Raw genomic sequence first — 26,011 nt, forward strand, 5'->3', positions numbered from 1 at the left:
TTTCGGAATGGCAGGCAGTGACCAGTGGGGTACCGCAAGGTTCGGTGCTGGGACCCCAGCTATTTACGATATACATTAATGACTTAGACGAAGGGATTAAAAGTACCATTAGCAAATTTGCAGATGATACTAAATTGGGGGGTAGTGTGAATTGTGAGGAAGATGCAATAAGGCTGCAGGGTGACTTGGACAGGTTGTGTGAGTGGGCGGATACATGGCAGATGCAGTTTAATGTAGATAAGTGTGAGGTTATTCACTTTGGAAGTAAGAATAGAAAGGCAGATTATTATCTGAATGGTGTCAAGTTAGGAGGAGGGGGAGTTCAACGAGATCTGGGTGTCCTAGTGCATCAGTCAATGAAAGGAAGCATGCAGGTACAGCAGGCAGTGAAGAAAGCCAATGGAATGTTGGCCTTCGTAACAAGAGGAGTTGAGTATAGGAGCAAAGAGGTCCTTCTACAGTTGTACCGGGCCCTGGTGAAACCGCACCTGGAGTACTGTGTGCAGTTTTGGTCTCCAAATTTGAGGAAGGATATTCTTGCTATGGAGGGTGTGCAGCGTAGGTTCACTAGGTTAATTCCCGGAATGGCGGGACTGTCGTATGTTGCAAGGCTGGAGCGATTGGGCTTGTATACACTGGAATTTAGAAGGATGAGGGGGGATCTTATTGAAACATATAAGATAATTAGGGGATTGGACACATTAGAGGCAGATAACATGTTCCCAATGTTGGGGGAGTCCAGAACAAGGGGCCACAGTTTAAGAATAAGGGGTAGGCCATTTAGAACGGAGACGAGGAAGAACATTTTCAGTCAGAGGGTGGTGAAGGTGTGGAATTCTCTGCCTCAGAAGGCAGTGGAGGCCAGTTCGTTGGATGCTTTCAAGAGAGAGCTGGATAGAGCTCTTAAGGATAGCGGAGTGAGGGGGTATGGGGCGAAGGCAGGAACGGGGTACTGATTGAGAGTGATCAGCCATGATCGCATTGAATGGCGGTGCTGGCTCGAAGGGCTGAATGGCCTACTCCTGCACCTATTGTCTATTATCTATTGTCTATTGTCTATGACAACACTGCTGTTAGGACCAGCTCAGAGAGGGTCTCGACCTGAAACGTCACCTGTTCCTTTTCTCCAGAGATGCTGTCTGACCCGTTGAGTTACTCCAGCTTTTTCTGTCTATCGAGGGTGGTGAATGTTTGTTAATCACTGCTGAACTGCCTGAAGGAGGTGTGAATAAGAGATAAATGAGGGCAGAGCAGAGGAAAAACAAATCAATGCTGCAATCTTGTGATGCAAAACCAACATTTCTGGGGGGACCAATGTTTTTTTTAAATAATGTAAATATTCAGTCAGTTAGCATCTGTGAAGAGAGAAAAAAATGAGTCAATACTTCGGGTTAATGACCCTACATCAATATTTGAATTCAACCATTTAAGGTCCAAGACTAATCCTCAAAACTATTCTAATCCACATTTACTCTTTTTCCAGACAGTCAAACAAGCATTCGCCACCCTCTTTTAAACAGCACCAACATGATTTGTAACGTGAAGATTCTCTTAGTCAACTGATGGTAGACAGAGCCTTAGTTCTCTCCATCCCTCTCCCTTCCCTGCAATTGTAAGCACTCCAGTTTATTCACTTTTGCTACTCTGATAAAAAGTCACTAACCTGAAATTAAGGAGTTTCTGGACATGTAGAGTCATAGAGTCATAGTGATACAGTGTGGGAACAGGCCCAACAGGCCCAACTCGCCCACACCGGCCAACATGTCCCAGCTACATTATACCCACCCATCCGCATTTGGTCCATACCCCTCCAAACCTGTCCTATCCATGTACTGTCTAACTGTTTCTTAAATGTTGGGATTGTCCCTGCCTCAACTACCTCCTGTGGCATCTTGTTCCATACACCCACCACCTTTTGTGTAAAAAAATGTAGTGGTCAAAAGAGTCTGAAGAAGGGTCCCAACCCAAATCGTCACCTATCTTTGTTCTCTTGGGATGCTGCCTGACCCACTGAGTTACTCCAGCACTTTGTGTCTTAACCTGAAACATTAACTCTGTTTTTGCCCTCCACAAGATTTGCCCCTCCTGAAAGGCATGTTCAGCACTTTTTATTTTCATTTCCTTGCCCCCTACTATGAAAATGCCAATTCTACTAAATGACTCAAAACATTTATTTTTTAGAATGCTATCTTTTTTTGAAACAGTTAAAAAATGTGGCAAGAATTTTTGGAAAGGTGACCTTTCTCAGTTAGTTATATACAGTTACTGCAGTGCAGATAATTAGGTTTTAATTAGCTGTCATGCTAATAACTGGTAATGCAACATTAGGCAAAGGCCACATGCACTGTTACACTTTAAAACCCACAGTCCAAACTGTGCTGCTCCAATGTTTGCTCCTGAAAGTGTCATCATTCCCCATTGAAATATACTGAATAGCAGAAAAGTACACTACAGGTATGGTATACACACTATGCAGAAGGTATACACTTTATGCCTGGGGAATATACAAAGTTGCTCAGGTGAAATACATTATGTACAGGAGATATATACGATGCATGTGGTATATGTACTATGCATGTGGGAGATTCACTATGTATATGGTATATATGTACTATGCACATGGTATCTGTACTATACACATTGTTTCATCGTCCATGCACTATATGTCCAGTACCTCATTAATTTTGATTTTCATTGATGAATCCAATCCCTTTTTACTCTCTCTATTTCTCTTTCTATGCCTAATATTTTTTTAAATTTGCCGTTTGAAGTTACCCTTTCACTTCAGTAACCCTGTTGTTAATCTCTGAGTCCTTCAATCTGGTTGGTTACAAATGAGCATAGCAGCCTGTCCTGTTCAGTCAGGTTTCAGATGCCTGATGCCCCTCAGTGTGATGTTCACTCTCACTTTAAATTAGCGAGCTGCCTCACTAAAAAAGTAAAATCCTAGAGCTTATCTGACATAGTCACAGGAATCCTGTGGCAGCAAACTATGGGACATCATCTACCCATCAAATGTTGACATTTAAATTTTTTTAAAGTTCAAAACAATGGCTTGCTCTTCAGTATCAGGAAGTGTTACTCTAATGTTGTTCCTTTTACCTTTAAGTGCACACCAGCAAAATGTTCTTCAGATTTAAAAAAAAAAACAAAGATTTTTAAATCTGTCAATATAATTTATTATGTGGCAGAGTGAAATCTTGCTTGACAACATGCTTGTGAAACATCTTGGTATGGTCAAATATTGTTCCTATTAAAAGTACAATATAAATAGGACAGTGCAATGGTGCAACTGGTGGAGCTACGGCCTCACTGCACTAGAGACTCAGGTTCAATCCTGACCTCGGGTGCTGTCTGCGGTGGAGTTTGCATGTTCTCTCTGCGACCGCATGGGTTTTCCACAGGTGTTCCAGTTTTGCTGCTATATCCCAAAGATGTGCTGGTTTGTTGTTTAATTGGCCTATGTAAAAAGTTCTCTGTGTATAGGAAAGTGTATGCAAAAGTGGAAAAACATATAAGTAGTGTGAATGGATAATCGATGGTCTTTGGGGACTCAGTGGCCAAAAGGCCTGTTTCCATGCTGTAACTCTAAACTAAACTAAACAAATGCAAGAACTTAAATCTTCCTCGTAAATGGAATTTCAGTATTTATCCACCTCAACCTGAACATATGAATTTGATTAGCAACTGGCAACTCAGAAATTCGAAACTACGCCGACCGATTGTAATGAACTCCACAAGTCTGACCACTCGTGCTAACTTTCCATTCTCTTGCTTATGAAGAAAAAGTCACCCTCTATTTTAACATGTACAAAACACATCTCCATCACCCTTTGAGGAAGAGTTCTCAAATGGCTAATCCCTTATTTTTATACAATGACCTCCCAATTCCAGATTCTCAAATCCATGGGTCTATGAATGTGGAAACACGGAACTGCAGTTGCTGGTTTATAAAAAAGAAAACAAAATGCTGGATTAACTCAGCGTGTCAGGCTGCACCTGTGGAGAACATGGATCTTCCATCCATATTTTTATATGTTTTATTCAAGTGCCCTGATACTCTTCAAATTTCCAGCAGATACAATGCTGGTCCATCCAGTCATTCCTTTAAAGACAAGCCATCCACTCGAGGGACTAGCCTCATAAAAGTTGAGGTTCCCTCCATTTTTGGTAGTTTTTAAAATGACCCTCAACATCAGAGACAATAATCTAAATACTAAAACTCTTGTTTGTTCTTTTGTTTGTTTGTTCCTGTACTACAGCCAAAACGGTATATGATAGCGCAACAATTTTAATGGAATAAGTTTCATTGAAATTGGTGTTATATTTTCAAAGTTATTCACATTTTATAGTTTAAATCATCTCCTAGGGAGGGAGGGAGGGTGGGAAGGAGGGAGGGGTGGGAGGGGGGGTTAAGGGGAGTTGAGGGGGGTTAAGGGGAGTTGAGGGGGATGGAGTAAGGGGAGGGGAAGGGGGAGTGGAAGGTGGAGGGAGGGAGGGAGGGGGAGGGAGGGAGGAGGAGGGGGATAAGGGGGATGGAGTGGGGGAAAGAGGGAAGGGAAAGGGAGGGGGAGAGAATAGGAAGGGTGTGGATTGGAGGGAGGGGGTGGGGAGGGGGAAGGGAAGGGGGAGGGGTAGGGTGGAGGGAGGGGGTGGAGGGAGGGTGGGGGAGGGAGGGGGGAAGGGGGAGTGGAGGGAGGAGGGAGGGAGGGAGGGGGAGAGGGGAGTGGGAGAGGAGAGGGTACTGCACCAATGCAGGAGAGGTTTGGGCCCAACGGGTCCACTTGGTCTATAATCATTAAAAGTCCGTGTTTTATTTTACAGATGGCAAAGTTGAGGGCCATGCTTTCCAAGCTGTTTAGGAGGGGCTGGTGGACGTGTTTGGTCCGCAGCATTGGAGATACTATTAGAGTCATAGAGTCTTACATGCCCACAGACCAACATGTTCCATCTACACTAGTCCCACCTGCCTGCATTTAACCCATATCCCTCTAAACCTGTCTTATCGATGTACCTGTCCAGTTGATTCTTAAACAGTGCAATAGTCCCTGATTCAACCATCTCCTCTGGCAGCACGTTCCATACACCTACCACCCTTTGTGTGAAAAAGTTACTCCTCAGATTCCTGTTAAACCTTTCCCTCTTCACGTAAACCTATGTCCTCTGGTTCTCGATTCCCCTACTCTTGGCAAAAGACTCTGTGCATCTACCCGATCTATTTCTCTCATGATTTTATACACCCCTATAAAATCACCCTTCATCTTCATGCACTTCAAGGAATAGAGTCCCAGCCTGCTCAACCTCTCCCTGTAGCTCAGACCCTTGAATCCTATCAACATCCTTGTAAATCTTCTCTGTACCCTTTTCAACTTGACAACATGCCTTCCAAACGATCAAAACCAGCCCTCCACATTGCGACCAGATAAATGTGAACACAGGGTGACCGCAGACAACGATTCGGTACAGTGGTCAAGAGTCATTAGGATTCAATCCATTGTGTTCTTTTAGTTTTTGAAGTTGGAAATGATGACCTTTAATTCTGTTTTACCGCTGCATTTAAAAGTAACTACACCAAGTGGACTCGTTGGGCCCAAACCTCTCCTGCATTGGTGCAGTGCCCTCTCCTCCCCCTCCCCTCTCCTCCCCCTCCCCTCTCCCCCACTCCCCTCTCCTCCCGCTCTCCCCTCCCCTCTCCCCTCTCCCGTCTCCCCTTCCTCTCCTCCCCTCCCCCCTCCCCTCTCCCCTCCTCCCTCCCCCCCCTCCCTCCACCCCCTCCCCCCTCCCTCCCTAGAAGATAGATTTAGACTTTAAAATGCGAATAACTTCAAAAATATAACACCGATTTCAATTAAACTTCTTCCATTAGCACCAAAGGGATGACGGCGATTAAGGTGGGCCTAAAATTGTCGAGCTATCGTGTACCGTTTTGGCTGTAGTTTAGGAACAAACAAACAAGAGTTTTAGTATATAGATGATATGCCTATCATGAGTAATTTTTCTAATTGTTATTTTATTCCAGAAAATAGTATCGTACTTTTAAAAGGTCTTATGGTTAAATTGTGCCTTAAAAGCAACATCTTGCATACAATCTTATACTTGTTTTAATGTGGTGTTAAATTTACAACTAAAAATGCTATCAAGTTAGAAAATCGTAAGGGGGATGAGATTAACAATGGGATGTGTAATTTCTTTCTAACAATGTGATTTATTTTTCAAAATAGCCTGTTATTAGATACAGCCTCCATGGAATCAATGCACTGTGGTTGGTAATTATCTTTTTAGTTATACTATACACAGTAACTTTCTCATAACTGTATATCACCTTTGTCCTTTAACTATAGCAGAGTTGTTGAATACCATAACCATTCTAAGAACCTGGCATCAAAGAATATTTTTAACATAGTGGCTTAGAATATATATTGCTTTAAAACTGACATACAACATTAGAAAAAGCAATCTCGCATTGATCAGTAAAGCCCTGCTACGCTGCACAAAAAAGCCGCTTAATCAATTTGAAATATGACTTTCATTAATGTTTGTTTCATGGAGATTATGTCTCAAAATTCACTGTCACAAAGCGCAATAATGACCATTTCTGACATCTTCATAACCCGAATGAAGAAGAGAAATCTCTGATTTGCTATCGATGACCGATTGCTCTAAGTATTACTCTTAGAGAATTACTCCATGCAATCAGCTTAAAATCGCTGATCTGACAAATGCTTCAACGCCTGATTCATGATTCTCACTCCATTCAGTGTCCAATCTCAATACATATTCTTATAGGGTCTCTCTCAACTTGCTTATAAAGTCGCCTGCCAACTCAGTACCAAATGCCAACTAAAATATCATTGAATCATGAAGTGCTGTTGCTTGTCCTGTGAAATAAGTTGTTTTAAAGTTTATGATGTTTGAGCTTCTACCTTAAAACTATCTTTCTACCCCACTTTGATTTTGCTCTCTATAAATTGATCAAAGGGTTATTCATTTTATGATTTGCAGTCTGTCCAAGTTCTTCAAAATGATTTTTGCTCAGATATCACTGTTGTTGGTCATTACTAGAGCCAGGATGTCTAGGCGCTAAAAATCTCTGAAATAGGCAGGCAAATAGGCATAATAAAAATACAAAAAAGGCATTTATTGACAAAAAAAGGCTAGAAAGGCACGTATTCCCACCACCAAAATATGGTTAAAAATGTATACTACATTAAATGACCAAAGTTGCCTGGTTGCACATTATTACTAGCATTTTTTCAAATTATCTGGTGTTAAACTATGCCGTCTGTCAGACAGAATATGCTTCAATTGTGAAAAACCTTTCTTCCCCAGCTGAGGTCACTGGTGCATACCCGAACCAAGCTACAGACGCTATATTCATGTCGATATCTTGTGCATAACAACTACCTTTGAGAACTTTAGCTATGTTTTGTATTTCTTCTAGATCTTTGTTACCTAAAATCACTCTCTCACATTTTCCTTGTATGTCTTTACCTACATCGCCAGGAACTTTACGAATATCATCAGTTACTTTTTTGAAAACCTGCAAGCTATTTACTAATGTTTCGTCACGTTTCTCAAGGGAAGTGATCGCTTGTGGGAAGTTTACAAAATTGGAAGCAATAAACACAAGATCGCGGTGGAGGGACTTTTTCTGCATGATTTCACTGATGATCCTGACTGTGGCAGATTTTACTTCTTCAAAACAGTTGACGATTTCTTTTATCTTTTCAAAATTTGCAGCATAGTAGAGTACAGCAGAGAGCCATGTACCCCACCTAGTCAAAACGGGCTGAGGAGGTAGCGGAATCTCAGGTGCCATTTCCTTGAACAACTGCTGTGCTTTGAGGAAGATTTTCTTAACATTGGAAACTAGGTGATCAACATTTGGAAACAAGCTACGTATGTGCTCGGCAATTCTATGGAGTCCGTGAGCTAAGCATGTCAAATGCAACATTTTGGGGAATAAAACTTTAAGAGCACGAGCAGCGTTTTTCATGTACGGAGCTGCATCAGTCACAGACAGAAGAACATTCTTGTGTTTTATACCTTCTGGCCAAAGTACAGCAAGTGAAGATGTCAACAAATGAAGATGTAAACAACTGAGCAATAGTTGAGCTGTTTGACTTCTCCAATACTTCCGATGTCAACAAATACTCCTTTGATGGTTGACCTGCCTCCAGTATACCGATGACCACATTGGCAACATATCTCCCCACGGCATAGGTTGTCTCGTCTATTGAGAACCATATTTTGTTGCATGCAACTTCATCTCTAATTTTCTGCACAACAATGTTGAAGTTGCTGTTAACATAATTTTTCCATGATGATGACTCATTCGGTATATGTTCCTCTGTGTATTTCTCTAAAAAACCTCTGAGAGATTTGTTTTCCAATTTCCACAGTGGAATTCCAGCATCAATGGGTGCTTTGCACTCGAAAACTCAGATTTGCGACTGGAGCCAGCAGTAAATGTAGTGAGGAGACAAGCTTGAGTATTTCCCGCCTTCAGTTTCTCTGCCGCTGACTTGTGTTTAGCTGTCTGTACATGCTGGGAGACGAAATATTTCTTCTCATGATTCACTGCTTTCTCACATGCTTTGCAAAACAGCACACAGTTGTCTGTAGAGAATATTTCACTCCCGTACACTCTCACCAAATCGTTCAGTTTTTTACAAGGCGTTGACTTGACCCTAGGCATTTTGACGCTTGCAGGGGTAGATCCTACAGGAGCGGGGATGCAGACCTCTACAGGCAGGCCAAGTACAAGCTGAGAAGAGGAATCAGAGCTGCCAAGGAAAGGTACTCTGAGAAGTTGAGGAGCAAGTTCTCAGCTAATTACTCTTCTCGAGTTTGGAAGGGCTTGCAAGAAATCACAAGCTACAAGGAAAAGAAAAGAAAAAAATCACAAGGAAAACCCCCTGCTCAGCTGACCAATGACCTGAACGAGTTCTACTGCAGATTTGATAAACAGAAACTTAACCCTGGTACCCCCTCTCCCCCCCTCCCCAACCAACACTTCACACATACTTACAGCCTGATTCCAGTTTGAAAAGACTGGACCCTACCCCACCCACCCCTCTCCAATCACCACTTCACACCCACTTACAGCCTGACTGCAAAAGACTGGTGCCTCATCCACTACCCATGAATGAACGACCGACGGTGGCACCCCTGGTTTCGCCCCCCGAAAATGGTTGAAATGTTCTTGTAAGTTACGTTAACACAGCAAAAAAAGGTTCATTTAGACACTCGATCATGAAAAGGGCATGAAATCTTGCTGAAATCATCAAAAAAGGCATGAAAGGGCACATGGCACTTATGGCAAAATCCTGGCTCTAGTTATTACATTCTGCCTATGGAGAGTCTATGAAGGAATCTGGGAAATGCAGACTACATTGGTGAATCTTAGTGGGCAGCTCACATTATACTTAACTGCAAGCACCACCACTTGGCCACTGATTCCAAAATACAATTATTATCTAATTACTGGCATTTATTTTTCTTTGAAGATTATTTTCAGGGGAACATCATAACGTGTACATCCTAAACCCGGTTCCTTTAATAAATGATTTCATTGCACACATCGTCGACATTCTATACTCAAGGCACGTACTAAGAGTAATCAGCACTTGGACAAGCTACAAATATTCTGGAACACAACTGCAAAGAAAAATAGAACTCTATTAAACACATTTATCAATTTTATCTGACTCTCAAATATTAAGAAATCCTGAGGCGAATTACTCACATACCACCTTTCACATGGCCTGCAGTTTACTTAATTTTCTTATTAGCGTGTTTTCAGATCATTGCCTTTCTAGGATATAAATCACTTTTATTTACTCAAACAGATATGAGCAATCACACTGCACGATTAATAGATCTGTCAGGTTTTGGGATAAAGGTGCTAATCCAAATATTTGGAATAAGATGACAAGAATTATTTACTCATAAAGGGCAGGAAAAGAAATTCAGGTATGTCATTTGCAAAATTTGAATTTTTGTGTCCATAGTTTTGTCATATCACCTCTTAATTGATTGATTGAAAGAAACAACATGGATCAAGCCTTTCGGTTCACCGAGCCCACGCCGATGAGTGAACACCTATTCACACTAGTTCTGTGTTACCCACTATCACATCCACTCTCTACACACTGGAGGCAATATTCAGAGGCCAATTAACCTTCAAACCCGCACGTCTTTGGGATGTGGGAAGAAACAAGAGCACCTGGAGGAAATCCACGGCGTCATAGGAAGAATGTGCTGCAAACGCAACCCAGACAGCACCTGAGGTCAGGATCAAACCCAGATCTTTCTTGCTTCAAGGCAGCAGTTTCACAGCTTTGCCACTGTACCATCCAAGGTTGCTGTCATGAAAGGGCACATGGCACTTATGGCAAAATCCTGGCTCTAGTTATTACATTCTGCCTATGGAGAGTCTATGAAGGAATCTGGGAAATGCAGACTACATTGGTGAATCTTAGTGGGCAGCTCACATTATACTTAACTGCAAGCACCACCACTTGGCCACTGATTCCAAAATACAATTATTATCTAATTACTGGCATTTATTTTTCTTTGAAGATTATTTTCAGGGGAACATCATAACGTGTACATCCTAAACCCGGTTCCTTTAATAAATGATTTCATTGCACACATCGTCGACATTCTATACTCAAGGCACGTACTAAGAGTAATCAGCACTTGGACAAGCTACAAATATTCTGGAACACAACTGCAAAGAAAAATAGAACTCTATTAAACACATTTATCAATTTTATCTGACTCTCAAATATTAAGAAATCCTGAGGCGAATTACTCACATACCACCTTTCACATGGCCTGCAGTTTACTTAATTTTCTTATTAGCGTGTTTTCAGATCATTGCCTTTCTAGGATATAAATCACTTTTATTTACTCAAACAGATATGAGCAATCACACTGCACGATTAATAGATCTGTCAGGTTTTGGGATAAAGGTGCTAATCCAAATATTTGGAATAAGATGACAAGAATTATTTACTCATAAAGGGCAGGAAAAGAAATTCAGGTATGTCATTTGCAAAATTTGAATTTTTGTGTCCATAGTTTTGTCATATCACCTCTTAATTGATTGATTGAAAGAAACAACATGGATCAAGCCTTTCGGTTCACCGAGCCCACGCCGATGAGTGAACACCTATTCACACTAGTTCTGTGTTACCCACTATCACATCCACTCTCTACACACTGGAGGCAATATTCAGAGGCCAATTAACCTTCAAACCCGCACGTCTTTGGGATGTGGGAAGAAACAAGAGCACCTGGAGGAAATCCACGGCGTCATAGGAAGAATGTGCTGCAAACGCAACCCAGACAGCACCTGAGGTCAGGATCAAACCCAGATCTTTCTTGCTTCAAGGCAGCAGTTTCACAGCTTTGCCACTGTACCATCCAAGGTTGCTGTCATGAAAGGGCACATGGCACATGGCAAAATCCTGGCTCTAGTTATTACATTCTGCCTATGGAGAGTCTATGAAGGAATCTGGGAAATGCAGACTACATTGGTGAATCTTAGTGGGCAGCTCACATTATACTTAACTGCAAGCACAACCACTTGGCCACTGATTCCAAAATACAATTATTATCTAATTACTGGCATTTATTTTTATTTGAAGATTATTTTCAGGGGAACGTCATAACGTGTACATCCTAAACCCGGTTCCTTTAATAAATGATTTCATTGCACACATCGTCGACATTCTATACTCAAGGCACGTTAGGCTGCTCTTGTCTCAGAAGTAAAAGTACATGACTCCTACAGATGATGCTGTTTAAAAATGTCACGCCCACAGTCAAAATCTATTTGCATGACAATAGACAATAGACAATAGGTGCAGGAGTAGGCCATTCGGCCCTTCGAGCCAGCACCGCCATTCAATGTGATAATTGGTGATCATTCTCAATCAGTACCCTGTTCCTGCCTTTTCCCCATACCCCCTGACTCCGCTATCCTTAAGAGCTCTATTTAGCTCTCTCTTGAATGCATTCAGAGAATTGGCCTCCACTGCCTTCTGAGGCAGAGAATTCCACAGATTCATAACTCTCTGACTGAAAAAGTTTTTCATATCATGGTTGCACACTTTACCAAATGAAATGCTTAAGGATGATGTGACTGGTGAAAAGAGTGGAATTGGACCAAGGATCAAGGGTGATCTCCCTGCAGAAAAGGAGTTTCTTGAAGCTAAGTATCAAAGTGTAAAGGAAGGATGCTTTGGAAAGGAGACTAAGTAGTTCATGAAGGGCAATGTGATAACTTTTCTTTTCACATATATTTTCTTTATATAAACCTTCAGCCATATTCACAGCAAATTCCATACCATCATTTTCTCCCGTAACCAAGCAACAGAGCCATTTTTAATCTCTTCCTCGCATTTCAATTATCCACATCTTCTACGCATCTTTAGTCCCACTTCTTTCAGTGTTCAGCCTTAAAACGTATTCATTCGTACGTCTCTCAACTGGCTGATAAAGTCATCTGCCAACTGACTACAGACACTTAGCAGTGTTTAGCACCTTTTAATTATCAGGCGGTTGCTAGCTGCAAGCTTATGTCACTCAAAATTTCTGTAATATTTGGCTGATAATTTGTTCAAACCAAATCAACTACTGTGCTTTATTAACTAACTTGAAAGTAGATCAAAAAGCCTTTTTTATTTGCAAATTGGGGGCACAGTGAGGTGTCACTTGGTCCTTGGGGATCTTCTTTAATTTAAATACTTTCAGTTTAATTAGTCAATCGGCTCTTGGGCTTGCTCCACAGCTGTCTTTAGTCTACCTCTCAGCTGTGTCCCGTAAATATTCTCTATCAGTCACATCACGTTTAATTATATATCCACATTGTGCCACATTAGCTTTCATTCTAAGTGCATTGTTATTTATTAACGACATTGAATTGCAAACATTGTGGGTTTTATAGCCTAAGTCAGCCCGAGTTATAAACCAATTTCATTGTTGTCATCAAATCCATGTTTATGCAATTCTCTTTAGTTCTTCTTTCATTTTTTTCTCTTTCAACAACTGACGAAGTTGCAAAAGTCAACATTTGTTAATGATTTGGCATTTATTTATCTATGGTTTTAAATATTAATGATATGACTTTGGAAGTTGTCAGTATTTATGTTTCTTTACAATAATAGCAGATTTCCCCAAATGTCACATCTAATTTGCAGAAGCGTGTAGAGGCTACATTTTCTTCCCATGATGAAGTATTTCAAAAAAAAAAGAAAAAGGAAAAGAAAATAGTTTGTATATTAAGAAAAACCTTTGGCTTGTGTTGAATTTTCAAAGTACACAGGCATTGCTATCTTTTGTAACATTTAGTACCTAAATAGAATTTTAGACTAATTATGTGATGCAAATGTAACAAACAGAAAACACTAAAACTTAATAGAGAGAACTGCCTAATAAGCAATCACAACATTCCTCTAGCTGAAAACTGAACTCTGCAATTGAACTCTGCAATTGAACAACAATACACTGGAGTTTAGAAGGATGAGAGGGGATCTTATAGAAACATATAAAATTATAAAAGGACTGGACAAGCTAGATGCAGGAAAAATGTTCCCAATGTTGGGCGAATCCAGAACCAGGGGACACAGTCTTAGAATAAAAGGGAAACCATTTAAAACTGAGGTGAGAAAAAACTTTTTCACCCAGAGAGTTGTGAATTTGTGGAATTCTCAGCCACAGAGGGCAGTGGAAGCCAAATCACTGATGGATTTAAGAGAGAGTTAGATAGAGCTCTAGAGGCTAGTGGAATCGAGAGATTTGGGGAGAAGGCAGGCACGGGTTATTGATTGGGGATGATCGGCCATGATCACAATGAATGGCGTTGCTGGCTCGAAGGGTCGAATGGCCTCCTCCTGCACCTATTTTCTATGTTTCTGTTTCTAAGTAATCCCCCTTTCAATATATAGCTACAGGAACATGCAATTCGAACACGATCTCCACTTTGATAAAACATTTTTGTACAACTGATTTACATTCTGATTACTCCAACCAATCATTGTTTTCATTTGCATTTTGTAATAATGGGAGTTGAGATTTTTTAAATTCATTTTAGATTATGCGTACCATATCATTTTGATCACATATTATTTTGAAGATCAAATGTAAAGGCAACAGAACTTTGAACTCTGACAGCTGAATCCAGCCTGATTCAATGCAGTGCAGTTTTATATATTCATAAAATAAATAAATAATCTAAATGCACAGGATGTATCTTCAAGACTCGCACGCTTCCCTAGCAAACGCTTAGAAGATCCAGCAAGTTTCACATATTTATTGCACGTACTACACAGTTGAAGGGAAATTTATTTTACAGTAAAGGAAAAAAAGGTGAACTCATAATTTAGAAAAGAAAATTGTGGACACAAGGTTAAGTGCTCAAATATTATGTGATGCTGTAGAAACACAAATATTTATCATTCTGCCTGTCATCTCCACATTTTCATCAGACTTTATCCGCAAGAAAGGTGTATGTCAGTAAAGTCAATTTGAAAGACAAATGAAGAAAGGCATCGAATACATTCACTCTGCCTATCCTTAATTTTTCTGATTAGTATTTTTCAGACATGTTGACCAAGGCAGAATTACTTTTTTTCAACAAAGGAATCCATAATTTCCTCGAATTCAGACCATGGCATTCAATGCATAAAATACACTGTAAACAGAAAAAGAGAACTGTAAAATAATAGAACACAAATATCTTTACCTTTCTTGTCTTCCTTTTGTGTGTTCGTAGAGTTGATTTGCTCCACCATCAACACAAGCTCGAAAAACCGCTTCAAAAATAGACAAAAAAATTAAAATTAAATTAACAAAGACAATTTTATTTTCCAAGAATTATATCTTTGGGATAGCAGCAAACTTATAGCATATAGTATGTTTTGGTTTATTCAATCAGACTACAATATATCAAAAGAGGCACAAGGAACTGCAGGTGCTGGAATCTTGAGCAAAGCCAAAAGTGCTGGAGGGAATGGACAAACACCATTTTGGGTCGGGGCCCTTCTTCAGACTTTTTCAATATCAGACAGTATATCAAAGGCTTGGTTCAAAAACAAACTTACTTAACCTGTCATGGTGCATTGCTTATCCACTTAATGTTGAGGAATTTACCAAAACGCATCTCTAAAAATGGGCAAAGAAAGCAGCGAATAACACTTATTTCTGAAATATTTAATAATTACGAGATGACCCGTGGACCCGTTGGGTTCCCGTTGTGATGCAAGCGATCACAATATGGCGATCTCATCTTGTATATATATATGTAGAGGGAGCCACTCACCCCGCACCCGGGTAGCCATCGCGGCGGCCAGCAGCAGGAGAGCAGCCGCAAGGCGCTGCCCCATCTATGTCCTGCCGGCGGCCATCTATGGCCTTCTCTCTGCTGCTGCACTGCATCACGGGAGGAACGTCAGGCAGGTGACAGCCCCAGGGCCGGGGGCGGGTGAGGGGGAAGAGGAAAGGGGAGAGGGAGCCACTCATCCCGGCCCCTGGCGGCCAAAGCGGCGGGCAGCAGCAGGAGAGCGGCCGCATAGCGTTGCCCCATGTTCGTTCTGCCAGCGGCCATCTTCTTTGACCTTCTCTCTGCCGCCACGCTGCACCACGGGATGAAGGTCAGGCGCAAGGCACACCGGGACGGGCGCCGGTCCTCTCGGCACTGCTGCGCAGGCGTGCCGCCGGCGAGCCCGACAATCCTCCCTCAACTGCGCACGTGCGAATACCCGTTGGTTTCCCGTTGTGATGCAAGATGAACACAGAAGTATTAGATCAAAATGGCGATGTTTATTTTATGGGGGATGTGTCCGAAATACAGCCAAAACGGTACACGAGAGTGCAACAATTTGAACGAAACTTGATACTGCACACCGCAGGCAAATGGTAAGGTGCCCCTAAAATTGTTGCGCTATCATGTACCGTTTTGGCTGTATTTCGGGAACATACATACATACATAGATCCATACATACATACAAGATGAGAGTTTTAATTTTATATATATACTAGCGAAGAGGGCCCGTTGGGCCCATTCCCACCCCCCCCCCCCATTCTCTCCTCCCCCAAGCCCAATTTTACTCTCCCCACACCCCCCCTTTCCCCAAGACCTCCCCTTTTCCCAGTATCCCCATTTCCCCCACCACCAAGCCCCCTCCTGACGACCCCTGTTGTCCCCCTCCCCAGTCCCCATTCTCAGACCCCGCCACCATTCTCTCTCCCCCAGACACACTCTTACTCTCCCCCCTTTCCCCAGCACACCCCTTTCCCCTACTCTCTCTTGCCCCCAGCACCAACAGGTCCCGGGGGGGGGGGGGGGGGCCGGGAGCACATTAGTGAAAGGTCCGTGGGGGGCGGGGGAGCGCATCAGTGAAAGGTCCGGGGGGGGGGGATAGCGGGGAGATGGTCTCCCGCGTGTGGGAGAGAGGAGAGAAGCAAGGGGAGAGAGGAGAGGTGAGCCCATACGCACAGACGCACAGCAGCGCCACGCTGAAAGCCTTCAATAAATCAGTAGGAGGGGGGTGGCGCAAGCTTTTTGACATCACACGCAGAAGGCAATTGAAAAAACGGCTGGTTTTTAATTTTTTTTACTAAAACCTCTGTAACTTAAAAAATACGCGACCGAATCAAATAAAAAATATCATTTTCCAGCAGCGTTCAGCGCTGTGATTAAGGCTGTCCAAAAATCGTGGCGCTACGGCTCACCTTTGTTTCCGAAATCATCCGAAATATCTGAGAAAAAAAAAGTCTTGACTTTTAAATCTCTGTAACTTAACAAATATACGACCGAATTAAATAAAAACATCATTTTCGGCAAGCGTCCAACGGTGTGATTAAGGCGGTTCAAAAATCTTTGCGCTACGGTTTACCGTTTTCCCGAAATCAGCCGAAATCGCAGACATACACACGCTGAAAACTAAATCCGCACCACAGCGCCCCCCTTCTTTAAAACCTTCGATAAATCAGGGGGGGCAGCGCTTTAAAACCTCTGTAACTTAACAAATTTGCGACCGAATTAAATAAAAATATCATTTTCCATCAGCTTTCCGCGTGGTGATTAAGGCTGTGCAAAAATCGTTGCGCTACGGTTCACCGTTTTGGAGAAATCAGCGAAATCAAATATATATACATATATATTAACAAGATCTGACTTTTAATAAGATAGATGAATATATATATATATATATATATATATATATATATATATATATATGAATATAGTAGACCAAGTGGACCCATTGGGCCCGAGTCACAGAGGGTGGTGGGTGTATGGAATGAGCTGACAGCGGAGGTAGTTGCAGCAGGTACTAACACAATGTTTAAGAACCATTTACTCAGGTACATGGATAGGACAGGTTTATAGTTCCTTGGTTTTTCTTTGCAGCCCTTTTTATGACACAATAGCCATCGTCCAGTCTTCCAGAATCTCACCCTCACATTCATCACAATGCTCAATAAGAACACTGAACAGAGAACAGCACATGTTTGTGTCAAACACAATGCCAAGTTAAACTGATCTCATCTGCCTGTACATGATCCGTATCTCTCTATTCCCTGCACTTCTATGTGCCTATCCAAAATCTTTGAAACACCACTATCGTATCTGCCTCCACTACCACCCCTGGCAGTGCACTCTAAGGCCCACTACTCTCTGTGTAAAACACGGTCCTGAATATCTCAATTAAACTCCCCCATCCTCACCTTATAGATCTTTTCTAGTATTGGACATTTCTGACAATGCCTCTCATAATTTCAGACACTTCTATCAAGTCTCCCTTCAACCTCTGACGTTCTAGAGAAAACAATTCAAGTCTGTCCCATCTCTCCCTCTAGCTGAAACCCTCTAATTCAGGCAGCATTCTGGTAAACCTCCTTTGTCTCCAAAGCCTCCACATCTTTCCTGTAATGGGACGATAAATACTTGTTTTTGATCTTCACAATAGAGGATGAGCATGAAGTACATTAAAGCTATAAATAACTAAAGAAGAGGAACTTACTAGTTTTAAGTTTAAAAAGGTAATGGGTAAAATAATACGATTTATAGTATAAAAACTCCAGGACCTGATAAGACTCCACGCAGGAGATCAGGTTCTTCCGGTTGCCAAACACTTTAATTCCCCTTCCCACTCCCACACTGACCTTTCTGTCCTAGGCCTCCTCCATTGTCAGAGTAAGGTTAAATGCATTGTGATGAATGTGAGGGTGAGATTCTGGAAGACTGGACGATGGCTATTGTGTCATAAAAAGGGCTGCAAAGAAAAACCAAGGAACTATAAACCTGTCCTATCCATGTACCTGAGTAAATGGTTCTTAAACATTGTGTTAGTACCTGCTGCAACTACCTCCGCTGTCAGCTCATTCCATACACCCACCACCCTCTGTGACTCGGGCCCAATGGGTCCACTTGGTCTACTATATTCATATATATATATATATATATATATATATATATATATTCATCTATCTTATTAAAAGTCAGATCTTGTTAATATATATGTATATATATTTGATTTCGCTGATTTCTCCAAAACGGTGAACCGTAGCGCAACGATTTTTGCACAGCCTTAATCACCACGCGGAAAGCTGATGGAAAATGATATTTTTATTTAATTCGGTCGCAAATTTGTTAAGTTACAGAGGTTTTAAAGCGCTGCCCCCCCTGATTTATCGAAGGTTTTAAAGAAGGGGGGCGCTGTGGTGCGGATTTAGTTTTCAGCGTGTGTATGTCTGCGATTTCGGCTGATTTCGGGAAAACGGTAAACCGTAGCGCAAAGATTTTTGAACCGCCTTAATCACACCGTTGGACGCTTGCCGAAAATGATGTTTTTATTTAATTCGGTCGTATATTTGTTAAGTTACAGAGATTTAAAAGTCAAGACTTTTTTTTTCTCAGATATTTCGGATGATTTCGGAAACAAAGGTGAGCCGTAGCGCCACGATTTTTGGACAGCCTTAATCACAGCGCTGAACCCTGCGAGAGGGTGGATTCTTATAAGTACCTGGGTGTCTACCTCAATAATAAATTGGACTGAACCGAAAACACCGATGCGCTATACAGAAAGGGCCAGAGCAGACTTTATCTGCTAAGGAGACTCAGGTCCTTTGGAGTGCAGGGGGCACTCCTAAGGACCTTCTACAACACGGTGGTTGCATCAGCCATTTTCTATGGAGTGGTCTGCTGGAGCAGTAACATCTCAGCGGCGGAAGGGAAGAGACTCGACAAGCTGGTCAGGAAGGCCAGCTCTGTCCTGGGTTGCCCCCTCGACTCAGTGCAGGTGGTGGGAGAGAGGAGGATGATGGCAAAGTTAACATCGCTGCTGGACAAGGACTCCCACCCCATGCAGGACACTGTCACTGCACTGATTAGCTCCTTCAGTGACAGACTTCTTCACCCCAAGTGCGTGAAGGAGAGATATAGGAGGTCCTTCCTTCCCGCTGCTGTGAGACTGCACAACCAGCACTGCTCCCAGCAGACGAGTCAACAATAACAGCTAAGAACACATGGAACTGATGACAATTTATATATCTTTTATTTATAATGAATGATCTCTTGCTATCCACTTTGCTGCTGTAACACTGTACATTTCCCCGGTGTGGGACGAATAAAGAAATATATTATATTATTAAGTAGAGCTACCGCTTGTGGGAAGAAGCTGTTTTTGAGTCTGGATGTGGAGGTTTTGATAGTCGGGAGTAGCCTCGCACAGGGGAGGACTTCAAAGAGTTTGTGGCCAGGGTGAGAGGGGTCAGATATGATCATACCAGCTCGCTTCTTGGCCCCTGCAGCGTACATTTCGTCGATGGGAAGATGGTTGCAGCCAATAACCTTCTCAGCTGAGTGAATGATGCACTGTAGCCTCCGGCCATCCTGCTTGGTGGCTGAGCTGTACCAGACCATGATGGAGAGGGTGAGTACAGACTCTATGATGGCAGTGTAATCGGTGGAGTCAATGGTGGCCTCCCATTTAAGATCCCTGGAGATGATGATTCCGAGGCACTGAAATGTCTCCACAGTTGTGATCGTAGTGCTGTTGATGATGAGTGGGGGGAGGGAAGGGAGAGCTCCTAAATACATACATACATTTTTGGATGTAACAAGTAGAATGGATAAGGGAGAGCCAGTGGATGTGGTGTATCAGAACTTTCAAAAAGCCTTTGACAAGGTCCCACACAAGAGATTAGTGTGCAAAATTAGAGCACATGGTATTGGAGGTAGGGTATTGACATGGATAGAGAACTGGTTGGCAGACAGGAAGCAAATAGTAGGAATTAACGGGTCCTTTTCAGAATTGCAGGCAGAGACAAGTGGTGTGCCGCAAGGCTCAGTGCTGGGACCCCAGTTATTTACAATATATATTAACAATTTGGTCGAGGGAATTAAACGTAACATCTCCAAGTTTGCGGATGGCATAAAACTGGGTGGCAGTGTGAGCTGCGAGGAGGATGCTATGAGGCTGCAGGGTGACTTGGATAGCTTGGGCAAGTGGGCAGATGCATGGCAGATGCAGTATAATGTGGATAAATGTGAGGTTATCCACTTTGGCAGCAAGAATAGGAAGGCAAATTATTATCTGAATGATGTCAGATTAGGAAAAATGGAGGTGCAACGAGACCTGGGTGTCCATGAACATCAGTCACTGAAAGTACGCATGTAAGTACAGCAGGCAGTGAGGAAAGCTAATGGCATGTTGGCCTTCATTGCGAGAGGATTTGCGTTTAGGAGCAAGGAGATCCTACTGCTGTTGTACAGGGCCCTGGTGAGACCGCATCTGGAGTATTGTGTGCAGTTTTGATCTCCTAATTTGGGGTAGAGCATTCTTGCTATTGAGGGAATGCAGCGTAGGTTCACCAGGTTAATTCCCGGGATGATGGGACTGACATATGATGAAAGAATGGGTCGACTGGGCATGTATTCACTGGAATTTAGAAGCATGAGAGGGGATCTTGTAGAAACATATTAAATTCTTAAAGGATTGGACAGGCTAGATGCAGGAAAAATGATCCCGATGTTGGGGGAGTCCAGAACCAGGGTTCACAGTTTATGAATAAGGGGTAGTCCATTTAGAACTGAGATGAGGAAAATCTCTTTCACCTAGAGAGTTGTGAATCTGTGGAATTCTCTGCCACAGAAGGCAGTGGAGGCCAATTCAATGGATGTTTTCAAGAGAGAGTTAGATTTAGTTTTTAGAGCTAAAGGAATCAAGGGATATGGGGAATAAGCAGGAATGGGGTACTGATTTTGGATGATCAGCCATGATCATATTGAATGGTGGTGCTGGCTCGAAAGGCCGAATGGCCTACCCCTGCACCTATTTTCTATGTTTCTATGTTTCTATGTTCATGGAACAAAGATGGAATTAAAATGCACAAAAGCCATGACCAAAGTGAACAGTGGAACAAATACAAAGAATTGAATGACATGTCCTACCAAACACGCTCAGTAAATGAAAATCAGAACACTTATCTGGACTATAGATTGATCCTCAACATTGGATCATAATTACACTCTTCAGATAATTATTCCTTGTGATATTTGTTTCATATGTTGAAATGAGCTTTCAAGCCCATTAAACACATTTCTTCTCCAGATGAGAAATCCTTCCGATATAGGAAGTCTGCAGGCATAGGCAGGCCTCAATATCTGGCAAAACCAACTTGTTTTCAAAAAACAATTATTACAATATTCCCCTAAATCCCACACAGTTTATACAAGTTTGAGGAGAGTTGCATTCCCACTAGGACCTGGATCAGGTTCAACAACGACAAGCCTTGGTTTACAGCAGAACTCGGACAGCTCTGCCAGTCTAAAGATGAGGCCTACAGGAACGGTGATGCAGACCTCTACAGGCAGGACAAGTACAAGCTGAAAATTGGAATCAGAGCTGCCAAGAAAAGGTACTAGTAATCCCTGTAAAGCATCTTTGAGTGTTTGAAAAGCGCTATATAAATGTAATGCATTATTATTATTTTTACTCTGCGAAGCTGAGGAGCAAGTTCTCAGCTAATGACTCATCTTCAGTGTGGAAGGACACAAGAAATCACAAGAGGAAAACCACCCACTCCTTGGACAATCATCAGTTGACCAATGACCTGAACGAGTTCTACTGCAGGTTTGAAAGACAGAAACATAACCCAGGTACCCCCTTCCCCCCCCACTCCTCCCCAACCACCACTTCACACCTACACAGCCTGACTCCAGCCTGCAAAGAGTGGGCCCTCGTCCACTACCCACCCCCTCCTTGCTGCCCAACATCAGTCTGGCCACTTCTCCATCACTAACAATAGAAATTGAGGAGGTGCAAAAACTATTTAAGAGACAAAAAAGCTGGCAATCTCTAGGGCCGGACAATGTTTCCCCCTTTACCCTCAAGCTCAGTGCCGATCAACTGGTACCAGTCTACACAGACCTTTTCAATCAGTCCCTGCAGCTCGGCACAGTCCCTGCCTGCTTCAAAGTCTCCACTATTGTTCCTATACCCAAAAACCAAGGATTACTGGCCTTAATGACTACAGGCCTGTCGCACTGATGTCTGTAATCATGAAAACACTGGAAAGACTTGTGCTGGTCCACCTGAAAAGTATCACAGACTTTGGTACCCTGCTGGACTGCTTGCAGTTTGCATGCCAGGCCAATAGATCAGTGGATGACGCGGTCAACCTCGGCCTGCACTTCATCCTTCAGCAACTAGACCGCCAGGGGACCTAAGCAAGGATGCTGTCTGTGGATTTTAGCTCTGCATTCAACTCCATTGTGCCAGAACTACTGCACTCCAAACTCTCCCAGCTGACTGTGCCTGAACCCTTCTGTCCGTGGATCACCAACTTCCTGACAGGAAGCAGCATGTGAGGCTGGGAAAGCACATCTCTCGGACCAGCTGACTCTCAGCACAGGAGCACCGTAAGGCTGCGTACTCTAACCTCTCCTTTACTCCCTCTACACAAATGACTGCACCTCCACAGTCTCCTCTGTCAAGCTTCTCAAGTTTGTGGACGACACAACCCTGATTGGACTGACCCAGGATGGGGAGGAATCTGCCTACAGACAGGAAGTGACACCGCTGGCGTCCCGGTGCCATCGCAACAACCTGGAGCTCAATGCTCCTCAGACAGTGGAATCGATTGTAGACTTTAGGTGAGCTTTCCCTTCCCTCCCCCCATTCATCATCAACACCACTACAGTCACAACTGTGAAGAAATTTAAGTTCCACGGAATCATCATCTCCAAGGACCTTAAATGGGAGTCCACCCTCAACTCCACAGTCAAAACGGCCCAACAGAGGATGTACTTCCTGTGGCAGCTGAGGAAACACAACCTGCCACAGGCAACGATGGTCCAGTTTTTCACGGCCATCATAGAGTCTGTCCTCACCTTCTCCACCATTGTCTGGTACAGCTCAGCCACCATACATGATGCCCAGAGGCTGCAGTGCAGCATTCGCTCAGCTGAGAAGGTTGTTATCTGCAACCCTCCGCCATCGACAAACTGTATGCTGCAAGGGCCAAGAAGGAAGCGGGTATGATCATCTCTGACCCCTCTCACCCTGGCCACAAACTCTTTGAAATCCTCCCTTCTGGGAGGCCAGTCCCGACTATCAAAACCTCCACATCCAGACACAAAAACAGCTTCTTCCCACGAGCGGTAGCTCTACTTAACAGCCGCACTACACCACTACATTCTGGTCTGTAAGCCAAACACTTATGAAATCTCCAAGTGCACTTTAGATATCTACATGTGTAATCTATAGCAAAGCTGCCCCTTTTTACTCTTCCACTTTTTAAAAACATTTTTAAATTATAATATTTTAAAAATTATCTGCTGTATATTGTGTTTTTTACCACGTGCGAGCAAAGCACCAAGTTCAATTCCTTGTATGTGTACATACTTGGCCAATAAATTGATTCTGATTCTGATCATATTCCATGATAATGTAAGAAAAAAGCTGCAGATGCTGGTACTAATCGAATTGATCGTATTGAATGGCGGTGCGGGCTCGATGGGCCGGTTGGCCTACTCCTGCTCCTATTTTCTTGTGTTCTTGTGTTCTTGTGAAGGTATCGCCCAACCGACATCAGTCTGAAGAAGGGTCTCGACCCGAAACGTCACCTATTCCTTCTCTCCTGAGATGCTGCCTGACCTGCTGAGTTACTCTAGCATTTTGTGAAATATATTCCATGATAATTGTCAACATCACAAGTGTGCAGTCAAATTCTGCTCTAACTCCAATTACAAGTTTGCAGATGACTCCACCACACCGAGCCGGATGTTGAACAATGATGAGATGGAGAACACGAAGGAAATAGAGACCTTAGTAACACTGCCAAGACAACAATCTCTCTCTCTCTCTCTCTCTCGATGTCAGTGGAACAAATGAGCTCGTCATCCACTTCAGGAAGCATGGCTGTGTGCATGTCCCAGTCAACATCAATGTTGCTGAAATAGAGATTGTGAAGAGCTTCAAGTTCATAAATGTAATTATCACCAACAATTTCACCTGATCCAAGTACATTGATGTTACTACCAAGAAAGCACAAGTCTCTACTTGCACAGAAGACTAAAGGAATTTAGCATGACCCCAATGATTCTTACCAATTCCTGCAGAAGTATCATAGAAAACATCCTAGATAGACACAAGATGCTGGAGTAATTCAGCAGGTCAGGCAGCATCTCTGGGGAAAATGGATATGTGCCGTTTCCCGACCCGAAGCGTCACCTATCCATTTTCTCCAGAGATGTCATCTGACCTGCGGAGTTATTTCTATACTTTGAGTCTATCCTTGGGGTGAACCAGCATCTGCAGTTCCTTGTTATTACAATATTATTATACAAAATATCCTATTGGGATGTATCACAACTTGCAAGAGATTGCAAGACGGCAAGAGATTGCAGAGAGTTGTTGATGCAGTTCAGTCCATCATGCAATATAGCTGAACTCCCAGTCTACCTCAGGCCAAAGTCAGCAGGGCTTTGTGAAGGAGATGCTTAACAAACCTGCTGGAATTCTTTGAAGAGTAAATAGCAGGACAGACAAAGAAGAGTCAGTAGATGTTGCTTACTTAGATTTTCAGAGAGCCTTTGATAAGGTGCCACGCATGAGGTTGCTAAGGAAAATGAGAGCCCACGGTTTCACAGGGCAGATACTAGCATGGATAGCAGGTTGGCTGGATGGCAGAAGACAAAGAGTGGCAATAAAGGGGGCTTTTTCTGGTTGGCTGCCAGTGACAAGCGGAGTTACACAGAGGACAGTGCTGGGGCCCCTCCTCTTCATGTTGTATATTAATGATTTGGACAAGGGGATTGAAGGCTTTGTGGCCAAGTTTGCGGATGAAACAAAAATAGGTGGAAGTTTAGGTTGTGTATCAGGGACTCTGCAGAAGGACTTGGACAGGTTGGGAGAGTGGGCAGAAAAGTGGCAGATAAAATATAGTGGCACAAATTGTGGAGTCACCCATTTTGGTAGTCGGAATAAAGGCGTAGACTATTTTCTAAATGGGGAGAGAATCCAGAAATCGGAGGTGCAAAGGGACTTGGGATTGCTGGTGCAGGATTCCCCAAAAGTTAATCTGCAAGTCAAATCGGTAGTAAAGAAAGCAATATCAATGCTAGCACTTATTTCAAGAGGGCTTGTATACAAAAACAGGGATGTAATGCTGAGGCTCTATACGGCGCTGGTAAGGCCGCTTTTGGAATATTGTGAGAAAGTTTGGGCACTAGTGGGAGAATCTAGGACTAGAGATCATAGCCTCAGATTTAAAGGGCGTTCTTTTTGGAAGGAGATGAGGAGAGATTTCTTTAGTCAGAGGGTGGTGAATCTGTGGAATTCTTTGCCACGGAAGGCTGTGGAGGCCAAGTCAGTGGATATTTTTAATGCAGAGATAGATAGATTCTTGATTAGTACAGGTGTCAGAGGTTATGGGGAAAAGGCAGGAGAATGAGGCTAGGAGGGAGAGATAGATCAGCCGAGATTGAATGGC

The 26,011-nt window shown here is 42.8% G+C and overlaps 1 protein-coding gene across 3 annotated transcripts in view; it reads right to left on the bottom strand.

Annotated features, from left to right (window-relative positions):
• Nucleotides 1-26,011, bottom strand: part of tpk1 (thiamin pyrophosphokinase 1) — a 299,450-nt gene that overhangs the window by 196,707 nt on the left and 76,732 nt on the right. For all 3 annotated transcript variants that reach the window (XM_078418374.1, XM_078418380.1, XM_078418367.1), the window contains exon 5: nt 14,756-14,825. In XM_078418374.1, the coding sequence (XP_078274500.1) occupies nt 14,756-14,825 (70 nt within the window). The remainder of the gene's footprint in view (nt 1-14,755; nt 14,826-26,011) is intronic.

The sequence above is a fragment of the Rhinoraja longicauda genome, chromosome 2, assembly GCF_053455715.1.
Source record: "Rhinoraja longicauda isolate Sanriku21f chromosome 2, sRhiLon1.1, whole genome shotgun sequence".
NCBI classification, from domain to species: domain Eukaryota; kingdom Metazoa; phylum Chordata; class Chondrichthyes; order Rajiformes; family Arhynchobatidae; genus Rhinoraja; species Rhinoraja longicauda.